The following is an 11,119-nucleotide window of genomic DNA, read 5'->3' as shown; positions in this document are numbered from 1 at the left end:
CTGCCCTTGTTTTGCAGATGCCAGTGATTTCAATTCATTCTGTGGGGTAAATGTCAGTGTCAGCATAAATAGTACTGTAGAAGAGTTTCCCATGAATTCATCATCTAATGTTGCGGTACTCTTTCAACACAAAGCTGCACACAAAATACCACCTGTTCTATGTAACTACAATAATAATACTGAATTTCTCCATAGGGATTAATAAAGTGCTGTGTATATTAATAATATACATGCCATAACAGCTAGATGAACAATCTTAAATTCAGTATTAAGTAAACTAAGAAGTACAACAGCTTAACTTTTTGCACACCATATTGTGTTGCAGACTTAATTTTAAATGGATAGAACTGCAGTTTTTGCCAATTCAGTAGTTTGCAGAAGTCCCTTTAACAGCAGTTACAGCTTTGAGTCTTCTTGAGTAAGCCTTTACCAGCTTTGTACGCTTGGATTAGTACGGTTTATCCCATTCTTCCTGACAGCTCCTCTCCAGCTCTGTCAGATTGGATGGGAAGTGTCTGTGAACTGCCACATCTCCAGTGGCATTTTCTTCTAAACAAGGCAGACGAGCCTGCCATATCTTTCCACGTACCATAGATTGTTAATCACATGAAAAAGCTTGATATGTGTCAAATGATGATGATGTGTGCAAACATCTGCCAAGCTTACCAACACTATTTCATCTCAAACCTTTCTTTTTTTCCTCTGAGCCTCTTCTGCCTTCCTCCTCCACCTCTGGCTTCTGCCTTTCATGCCTCCTGCTGTGATATACTGTCTCATTGTTAATGTTCCTTGCCGTGCCCTTCCTTTCTGGTTCAGTCCCCATTAGGGCTCATCCAGTGAGTAGCATCTAGCATCCAGCTGTAGCTAGAGGTTGACAGACTAGAAACCAGAGACAAAGCAGCTCCAGTCACAACAACACCCACCTCCTCAGCATTTTGGCATGAGTGGCCAGACAGCTTATGGGTCCAGGGTGGAGAAGTGTCTGATTTACGAGGATTTAAGGCAGACTGCTGAAATGGCACAGGGCAGTGTCAGCTGTCCAGAATACTATATGTCTTAATGGAAACATAAACTTCTTACATTTTTCAAAAGCATTTCTTCCAGGCACAGTACAGTCAGAAACCTTCAGTGTCAAATCTGGACTTTAATTCTGCTGGGGATGTGCCATACTAAAGACTATGAACCACATTCAAAGGTGTGTGTGTGATGGCAGAGAGTGAATTATTGCAGACTTGGTTTTCATTCAGTTGCCCTTCTTTTCACATCCTCTCTGCATTTCTTTTATTTGTCTGTTCCTTCTCATTTCTTTCTGAGCATTTACTCTCTCATACTGGGATTTTGGAGGTGTTGCTTGTCTTTCTTTTCCTCCCCTCCGTCTCCCATGGTTTGACTGAATGATTATTTCCTATCAGAGAGTGTGTTGGCATCTGGCCACTGTTGCCTCGCCTGTATGGGATTCATCTTGGCTCTCTCTCTTCACCCCTCCAGGTGGTGTCCATGGGTCTGTACTTGGGAGAAAAAGCCTATCTGAAGAGCAGCTGGAACATTCTCGATGGTTTCCTTGTCTTCGTCTCTCTTATTGACATTGTGGTGTCTATGGCGGGTGGAGCAAAGATCCTGGGAGTGCTCCGTGTCCTCAGGTTGCTCAGGACACTGCGGCCCCTCAGGTTAGGAAGAGAAACTTTACATGTTTAGTCTGAGCATAATTATTACTTCTTAAGAGGTGTGAATGAACTTCATACAGCTGGACTGGACAGCAGCACACAGACAAGCAAGAAGCTGTTAAACACTGTAATGAGCAGATGTACAGACTGGGGTCACAATACATTTGGAATTTATTTACAGGATGTATTCTATACACATTTCAGTCTTTATAAAATGTTTAAAATGCTTTTTTTGTTAACCATTTTGGCTTTAAAACATGTCCTCTCGAGCTGTCATCACAGTATCTGCAGATCAGCCCCTCTTTCCTTGGCTAACAACATAGAAAGAACCAGCAAGGGAGTGAAGGAAAAGCCGAGTATAAATAGGGAGTGACAAAGGAGGCGCAGCTGAAGAGTGTCAGAAAATCAGGACAGGTGTGTTCAATCAAGAGAATCAGTGAGAAGGAGCAGACTAGAGCGAGAAGGAGAGAAGAGAGGAAGGTGCAGCCGGGCAAACCTGACAAACTGTCCATAAATCCACAAGAAAATGATCAGAGATAAGGGAAAGATTTGTGACGATGTAACATTATTTGGTACCCCTCATTTGCATGTTTGGAACAGGCTTGATAGGTTGTAACTAATGGCTTTTATGATGGATAATTAAACATGTTCTAATCTTTATAAATCAGTTGTTCAGTATGTAGATTGTTTGACCAGCCAAACGGGTTATTTGCAGTCTGGCAATCCAAAGGCTCTTTGTCTAATGACTCATCCATAACAGATTAGCAAAGTATTTAATATTAATAAAGCCATTTATAAACCCTTTGTAAATGGTGCCTCATTAGAAAGTTGTACCTGCTTTTCTGTCTCGTTAATTATCTCATTACATTTCAGATTTATCTTGTGACCTCCTTGGGACTTCCTAACCCTTACAGTGGGATCAACAGCTTTAAGAAATGTTTTTAATCACTTAAGGCCTAGCATCACCTGATAGAGAAGTTAACTATAGAGGCAAAATTACATTCAGCTAAAATCGCTTTAGGTTCGGATGAATTCAGTCAGCGCTGTTTGTCATTACAATCAGTGTATCGTGGGCCCCTCAGTCTATCACAGTCTTTATTTTTTCTTCTCCTAAACTACAACAAATTGTTACATGTACAGTTTTTTTAAGCACCAATTCAAGCTGGAGCTATCGAGGGGAAATAGTGTATGTGTTGTTAAAACTTCTTTATGTCTCCTGCATCAAATTGAACTACACGACTTCTCTCTCGCTCCACACGTCCTTCAGAGTGATCAGCAGGGCACCAGGGCTGAAGCTGGTAGTCGAGACGCTCATCACGTCCCTCAAACCCATCGGCAACATTGTCCTCATCTGCTGCGCCTTCTTCATCATCTTTGGCATTCTTGGTGTTCAGGTAAGCACCTACATATTTGGATTTGTATGCTCGTCAGCTTACAGTGTTTTTGTATTTCTTTTTTATCCATCAGGGCATCTCGCACATCTTTAGCAATGTTTGAATGTCCTCTGAAAAGGTTTTCATTGGCGCTGAGCTGTTCATACTGTTGCAGATATAATATGATCTAACAGAGTGACCCCCGTGCTTACCATGGCCCTGATAAAGTCTATCTAGAACAAAAAAATAAATAAAACCAAGAAATGAAAGATTAAACATGTTTAAACAGTAATACTGTGGAGCATGTGAGATGATCCTGTGGAGCCATGTTGCACCCACAGTGAAATCACATTCTCACAGCACGGCTAAGAAGGCTAATTAGAGCACAATCCAACAGGAAGATGTCCAAAGTTAGCACATTACAATGCAACAGGTAGGGGATAATTTTCCTTTCAAAACCAAGAACAGGCTGAGTTTGGAAGAGCAAGTTTTGCTTTCCACTTTCCACTTGGTCTTGTTATTAATCCACAGCCTTATCAATCCTTTACAGGCAAAAAATGAACTGTTCATTTTGGAATTAACCTAAGAACAGAGACAGCAGAAGCTGTCAGAAGTTTCCATTAACCATCACACAACAAAGATTCTCAAAGCTGAGCATCAAAACAACAAAGTACTGTACATGCTCTGTCAATTAATGGAACATATTGTGTCCACAAAACGAAGCAAACCAATCAAAGTTAAATCTCCTCAATAAGTTTTCTTCACTGTGTTATCAGAAATGGCCCATTAATTTAAACCAAAGTGTCAGTCACTCTAAATGGACCCTTACCAGACAAAGCCCCACGTACGTCTGGCCTGGAGCAACTTGGGGTTTGCTGTCTTGTCCAGTGACACATCGACATGTGGACTGGGGAGCTGCAGCCACCCACAGTGCATCAGTATTGACAATATCCGCACACCAGTCTATATTTTATATTGTTTATCCTACTGAAAGACGAGTCCTTCAGTCCTGAAAATGGATTACTGACTTGATTTCCTGTTTTCATCTCATCAGTGTAGTCCTGCATTTTTCTTTTTCTTTTTTTCATCTAGTTATCAGTCCTGCCCAGTTCTTCCTCACATCATTTAGTGTTATTTGTCCACAGTTATTCATTGTTTTACTCGTCCCCTTCTTTCAATATGATAGATATTTAAAAACAGCTTTTCTCAGGAGGAAAACCAAACTGTTGAGATCAAGTACTTTTGGTCTCTTCAGTTAGGCTTCATCCACACACTCGTTACCGACGCTAATTATGAAATGACTTCAAAAGCTGCATGAAATTAAAGTGGCTTCAAAAAAGGGTTGTCTTGGCTTCGTCGGGATTCTTCTCTGTGTGCCTCCGTCTCTCATTTTCCTCTCTGTGTGTGCTTCTCCTGCAAGCTCTTCAAAGGCAAGTTCTACTACTGTGTGGGTTTGGACGTGAAGAACATCACTAACAAATCCGACTGCCTGGCTGCCAAGTATCGATGGATTCACCACAAATACAACTTTGACAACCTTGGACAGGTACAAGAGAGAGAAAAACTACATCACTGACATCCTGTCTGGATAGTTCTGAAATTCTGGACGTATACACACATATACATGTGTGCACATGCTCGTATAGCGATAATGACTGGCACAGGAATGCTTTTAAATCTTTCCTTACATTGTTTTACAGTGTTTTAGTTTTTAAAATTGTGTGTGTGTGTCCCCTCCAGGCTCTGATGTCCCTGTTTGTGCTGGCCTCCAAAGACGGCTGGGTCAACATCATGTACCATGGGCTTGATGCAGTGGGGATTGACCAGCAGGTGATAGCAAACAGACATACACAACGCCGGTACAAACCTGTGTACTTACACTCGTCTATAACACACAGTCACATGCTACATGTCACATGTGGGTCCAGTTTGCAGTGGCAGCAAACTAAGCAGAGTAGCCCAAATGCCTGCATCTCCAGCCACATCGACCGGCTCCTTCTAGGGAATCCTGTGCATTCTCAGACCAGAGCGGCCCCCTGCTAGTCGGCCCCATGAGGTCTCATTTGGATATACCCAGAGCTCCTCCACAGGGAGGCATCCTGCAGCTTCCTGATCAGTTCATCAAACCAGCTCAACTGGCTCCTGTAGAAGCATATAGAGCATTGGCTTCTACCTAATATCCACTTCTCTTGTTCTTCTTAATGTATAAGGCCAGTGATTCTCTGTATCTTGATTGCTGTCAAAAAATCTCGTGACCAAACCAACTGTGAATTTATGATAATCACAAGTGAGTCAAACTGTTACAGTGGGTAACATTGTGTACTTGTGATTGTGTGACCTTGTGATCTTATATTTTAGGTAAGTGTGGTTGAAGGTGAGGGTGGGAACTAACTGGCAAACTGGTAGCTTTGTCTTCAGGTGCCGTGACACCCTGTGCCGTCATAATATTTCCACAAACTGCAGTGTTCTCTCTGTAATGTTGACCCTTTGCAGATTACTGCAATTACCCATTTGTCAATATAATATTCCACTGTACCATCACAGCTTCACTTGGAGAGATTAACTCACTCACAAGCTGTAGAGCAGAGTTATAGGACAGAAATTCTCTAGAGAGGTTTAGAATTTAACCTCACGTTCACACACGTGACGTCAACGTTCGATGGCACGATGCAAATTAGTCTTCTGAAGTGGCTACAAAGTGAATAGATTCCCCTTGGAAGTGCTTTTGTTTGAAAATCTATTAAAGAATCTATTACGGAGGGGGCATTATTCTGGATGATTCAGTTTTCCCGCCTCAGGGAGAAACCTCAGCGCAGGCCAACATGGCATTGAATGACTAATCTCATTTGCACTGCACTCTGCGCTTTCAACACTCAGTGCTCCTCCTGATTGAAATTCTGACTCTCATCTCTGGTTTTATTGCATCTGAATTTGATTTTTGTTTTGTAATGACTCCCTCTAATAACTACCTCCTCACCAATCATCCTGATCTCATCATCACAATGTCTTTCTGTCCTGCCTTTTCTTCCACCCACCTGCCATCCGTTCTGACAGGTGGTGCCTTCGGGGCTTTGAAACTGTGGCGGATGTGAAGTGGCTTAGTTAATTGTTTATTAATATTTCAGACATTTCTCAAAAAATTAAGATGATCTGATGTCACTCACCGTTTCATCATATTTATTACAATGATAAACTACAACAAGAATGAACTGATGTTCCAGCCTAAATTATATTAGCCCCTTTTTGAGGATGATGCATGATCACATACTTTATATAGGTTTCTTTCAAATATATAGCTTGCACTAATCACATAAAGTGTTCCATCCAGTTATCATCTCCTCCTGCATAGTCTGTACAGCATCATGGCAACCTTCAGCCTATCTCAGATCACACGGAGCGAGAGTCTGAGCAGAGTTGTCAGCCTCAAGTTTTACCAGAATGCAATATCATCCAGTAAGGTGCTGCAGTAGCTGATTGCTTACAGACGAGCACACATTCCTGGTTGTAATTTTTATGTGAACAGCATATTTTTAATGATCCCATAACCACTGCCATTAAAGTGAAAAGAGCTGCCGCTGTGATAACTTGCTGGAGGTGTCCACTCTTGTCTGAGGGTGCAGTGTGCAGAGTTTCGGTGTCTGATACGCCTTCACACTCATGGATTGTGTTACTAGCTGGACTTCCTGGAAAGTATTTCACTACCTTACTGGAACTGATATGAAGTCTGTCATCAATATCAGAGATGGGTCAGGTCTTGTATAATACTGATGTTCAGGACGTCCCCAGGGTATATTCAGAGGTAACTTCTGAATATACTGTGCCTCAGTACAAGAACGTAACCCTGTTGATTCTTGGACAAAAGGTGACGGTAGCTCCCTGAGGATCATTTACAGTTTGCCCTCTCTGCCATCTGGATCTTCTACAATCATTCTCCTTTTTCTAAAATGTTCCTTCTTTCTCTTTCCAGTTATACACACAGTTTTCTCTCCACATCTTCTCCATCTTAAGGTTTTACTCTTTTCTATGATTACAGTTACCTTGATCTCTTCTGGGTGATTTTCTCTTTTTCTCCTCCGCCTCATAATCACTTTATCTTGCCTTTCATTCCTGAGTGACTCCTGTGGTCTCCACCTGTTTTCAGACACTCCTCATCTAATTTCTCTTCTTTCCACTTCCTCGTCCTCCCCTATAGCCGTTCACCAACAACAATCCATGGATGCTGCTCTACTTCATCTCTTTCCTCCTGATTGTCAGCTTCTTCGTCCTCAACATGTTTGTGGGCGTGGTGGTGGAGAATTTCCACAAGTGTCGGCAGCACCAGGAGGTGGAGGAGGCCCGGCGCCGTGAGGAGAAACGCCAGCGCCGGATGGAGAAGAAAAGAAGAAGTAAGAGAGTTGGGGGATAAGGAGAAAGAGAACAGATGGAGGAGAGTGGGGGAAGTAGGAATATATTTTGTATAACATAAGGAAGAAAAGAGATGGAGGGAGGAGTAGATGCTTTGAAGCACATGAAGGAGAGATGAGAGATACATAAATAAATGATGAAATGAAACAAGGAATGGGAACTTGGAGGAGGAGGTGAAAAGAAGGATAGAAAAAGTCAAGGGAAATAAGGATAGATGGGAGGAAAGATAACAGATACAGTATTAACTTCCTGTCAGGGGAAGAGGGGAGCAAGCACAGAGGAAAGAATAACTACTAGATAAATAGTGATATCTCAAGAGAGGAAAAAGGGAAGGAATGACTCAAGAGAGGTGAAGTGGAAAAGAATACAGGAATATTAAACAGATACAAGTACTATTAATAAAGATAAAGTACTCATTTGTTTAAATGTATATATTTGTTTAGCATTTTAGAATAAAATCCAAGTGAGCAAGTTGGTTAATGTTTAAAATAAATAAAATAATAATTTCTTTAAATTAAATAACTGATTCTGTCTGTTCCCTCTTGTCCTTCCTTTTACGGCTCCTGGATGTGCGTGTTTTCTCTCCTTTCTTCTTGATTCTGTGCTTTGTTTTTTCACTTCATTACATTTTGCTTCCTTTCCCAGTGAATCTAAACACCCAACATCCCTTTTTTAGTTGTTCACATTTTGTCTTCTCGCTGATCCAAATCCGTCCTTGCCTCATTAAATCCTCCTCTGTGTCTGTTTCTCTTTCCAGAGGCCCAGAAGCTGCCCTACTATGCATCCTACGGTCAGGTTCGCCTTGCTATCCACACTCTGTGTACCAGCCACTACCTGGATTTGGTCATCACTTTCATCATCTGCATCAATGTTATCACAATGTCACTGGAGCACTACAGCCAGCCACAGGTGAGCCCACTTCTGGTTTGAGATGGAGGGATAGGTAGGGTGTGTCGGAGTGAGACAGACACAGCAGACTCGTTTCTTGTTTCTGAGGAGGTGGTTGATGCGCCATCTGGACAGGGTTCTTTGAAAGTGGGCACCTCCAGAGGCAGGCTGCCAAAATGCTGCTCTGAATCAGCAGCAAAAACAACCAACACATTCATCCACATGCTAGAATATAAACACGCTGTCAGACTGGAGTGTTAGTAAACTGCTTCTCAGAGGCAGAGAGGGCCCTCGGTTTACATTAAACCCCAAATAACAGGATTCTAGTATGATGGAGGGAAGAAGTGAGAGTAAATCAAAGTAGAATAAACCTTTTTCACATTTGAGATGGATACTATCAAATAAATGAACGATAGTTATTAAGACTATGGGTTATTGAAGGATTCAAATAAAATTGTTCATGCCTTCTCCTGCTGCCCTTAGGACACAGATTAAGAATTATCTACATATAACTTATTCCAAGTTTCATTTTTATCTCTCATGGGGGAGGAAATTGAATTAGACACTTTAACATACTGAACATCAGTCAGGTGTAGCAAATTAAGCATGGGATGAGATTTTCTCTCATTCTTAAGATGTTAACAGCTTCCTCTCATATTTCTGAGCTGGAGCTGTCCTCATGCTCACCTTGTCTGGAGGCTCCTCTCTCACCGGTGAGCTGAAACTTTGCCGATATTAAATAACAGTTCTGTGAAGCTAGAAGATGTTAGCAGCTTATACGGCTGCACACAGACAAACCCACACAGGTCATTATTTTCAGTTAACTTTACCTTTTTTTAGCTGCTGTTTTGCACCAGTATTAACATTTCAGGTCAACAACAGTTTGAGCTGACAATGATGTCTAAAACTACCTCCCACATATGCAAGACTACACTCAAAGACCTGCTGCACAGGTTTTATGGCTACATAACAATAGACTGGAGAGTGAAGCAACAGGGAAAGAAAGCTAGTTACTGCAAATTGAACAGCTGTTCAAATCTGTGTTAGTTACTTGGCCTCTGGAAAAACTGTGGCTGTTGACTTTGCTCACTGAGGGTTTTTAGCCAGGAAGATAATAAAAGAAACAAATTCACTGTGTAAGTAGATCAGTAATCAGTAAGGTCTAGACCTTACTTTGTAAAGTGTCCTGAGATGACTTTTGTTGTGATTTGGCGCTATACAAATAAAATTTGATTTGATTAATCAGATAAAAACCCTTTTGATAGATTCAGTGTCAAACGTAAACATTAGGCTACATTTCATCATGTTAATCCTTAACATTACAAGCTTTTTTTTTATTTGTGTGGCTCTTTTCTATAATTAATACCAGTGTGGTTAAAAAAGAATTCAGCTTTCTTCATTTAAGAGTTTCATTGACAAAATACTTTTGTCATATTGACAAAAGAGATTCACTGAAGAACAACTTTCATCCTTATGTTCAATATTATTTTACTGCTGCAAAAAGAAAAACTGCATCAGCTACAGCAGTGTATTGCTCAGTATCTGGTAAAAACAAGAAACGTTTCTTGTTATAATAGTACTTTTCTCATTTTTATGAGATACTTTCACTTTAAAACTTGATATTTTTCATGTTATTACAACACTATTTTATTGTTATAACAACTTACTGTATTTTCTCATTACAGTGAGATATTGAACAATTTTTTTTTCTCATGGTGGCAATAACGCACTGCCGTGAACAGCGAATCAGTTTAGCACATTTAATGTGGAAAGAAGTGGATATGAACTGTGGTAGAGCAAAGTATGTTTCATGTGTTTATTACAGTTATGATCAGAGATGGAGGAAAAGAAATTAACTGACTGTAACTTTTGGTATCTTTTGTTTCTAACCTCCCTTCCTGTTTAACCCCTGTTTCTCTCAGTCTCTGGAGACTGCACTGAAGTACTGCAACTACTTCTTCACCTCCACCTTTGTGATCGAGGCGTCTCTGAAACTGGTGGCGTTTGGCTTTCGACGCTTCTTCAAAGACAGGTACAAGGGAAACACGCCATAGATTTTGATGAAGCATGTCGAGTCACCAATATCAGAATTGTTATTTACTCTCTCTGCACCAATAACAGGACAACACCTGCACATATAATATATAATTAGACAAATACTGCATTCTCAAATATCCTACAGGAGGAGTGTATGAATGTTTGTGTTATCGGTTCACCTGAGGAAGTGCCTGAATGTTATAATTGTGTTATCCACTCCTTAAATGTTAGCACCCGGTAATCTTTTAATGTAACATGAGAGATCCACAAGTGTCTCTGCCTCTGACACCTGCTCATTAGTGAGGGTAAGATGGAGTCTGGGGCTGGTGCAACCTTTAGGAGTGATGTGGACGTTGTACTGAAAGATTATTCTGAAAACAAAGTTCTTGATTTTGATCTGTGTTTCAATTATCAGCTATTGTATGGCCATGCACATTGTTTTTAGAAAAGTAACTGCTGCCTTGATTATGTTGACGTACTTTTTTGCAGTGAAGGTGGAGGTATGTTTGGCACTGCATGCAGTTGTAGGGAAGTGGTCAGGGTGGATGATGGGTGTACTAAGTGCAGGTCTCTGAAGACTGAGAACACGGTTTGCGTACTTGGTCCGTAAATCTTTGGTTACCTTTAGGAAAAAGTCACGGTTTCAGATCAACATTAAAAGGAAACAGGTCCTGTCTCACAATGCAAGTCACTTACTTCTGTTCACTGCTGTAATTATAACCATAAGCAAGCTGAATTACGTTTTAGTCAATA

The 11,119-nt window shown here is 40.9% G+C and overlaps 1 protein-coding gene across 1 annotated transcript in view; it reads left to right on the top strand.

The window, feature by feature from the left end:
* Window positions 1–11,119, top strand: part of LOC109970351 (voltage-dependent T-type calcium channel subunit alpha-1I-like) — a gene marked incomplete at its 5' end in the record, with an annotated part of 125,189 nt that overhangs the window by 80,863 nt on the left and 33,207 nt on the right. The window contains 7 exons of the mRNA XM_020617854.1: window positions 1,489–1,667; window positions 2,932–3,058; window positions 4,458–4,583; window positions 4,778–4,867; window positions 7,230–7,422; window positions 8,199–8,350; window positions 10,252–10,361. Of these exons, the coding sequence (XP_020473510.1) occupies window positions 1,489–1,667; window positions 2,932–3,058; window positions 4,458–4,583; window positions 4,778–4,867; window positions 7,230–7,422; window positions 8,199–8,350; window positions 10,252–10,361 (977 nt within the window). The remainder of the gene's footprint in view (window positions 1–1,488; window positions 1,668–2,931; window positions 3,059–4,457; window positions 4,584–4,777; window positions 4,868–7,229; window positions 7,423–8,198; window positions 8,351–10,251; window positions 10,362–11,119) is intronic.

Source organism: Monopterus albus, unplaced genomic scaffold, assembly GCF_001952655.1.
Source record: "Monopterus albus unplaced genomic scaffold, M_albus_1.0 scaffold195.1, whole genome shotgun sequence".
NCBI classification, from domain to species: domain Eukaryota; kingdom Metazoa; phylum Chordata; class Actinopteri; order Synbranchiformes; family Synbranchidae; genus Monopterus; species Monopterus albus.
The sequence above is the reverse complement of the archived record's forward strand: the minus strand, read 5'-3'. Positions and strand labels throughout refer to the sequence as shown.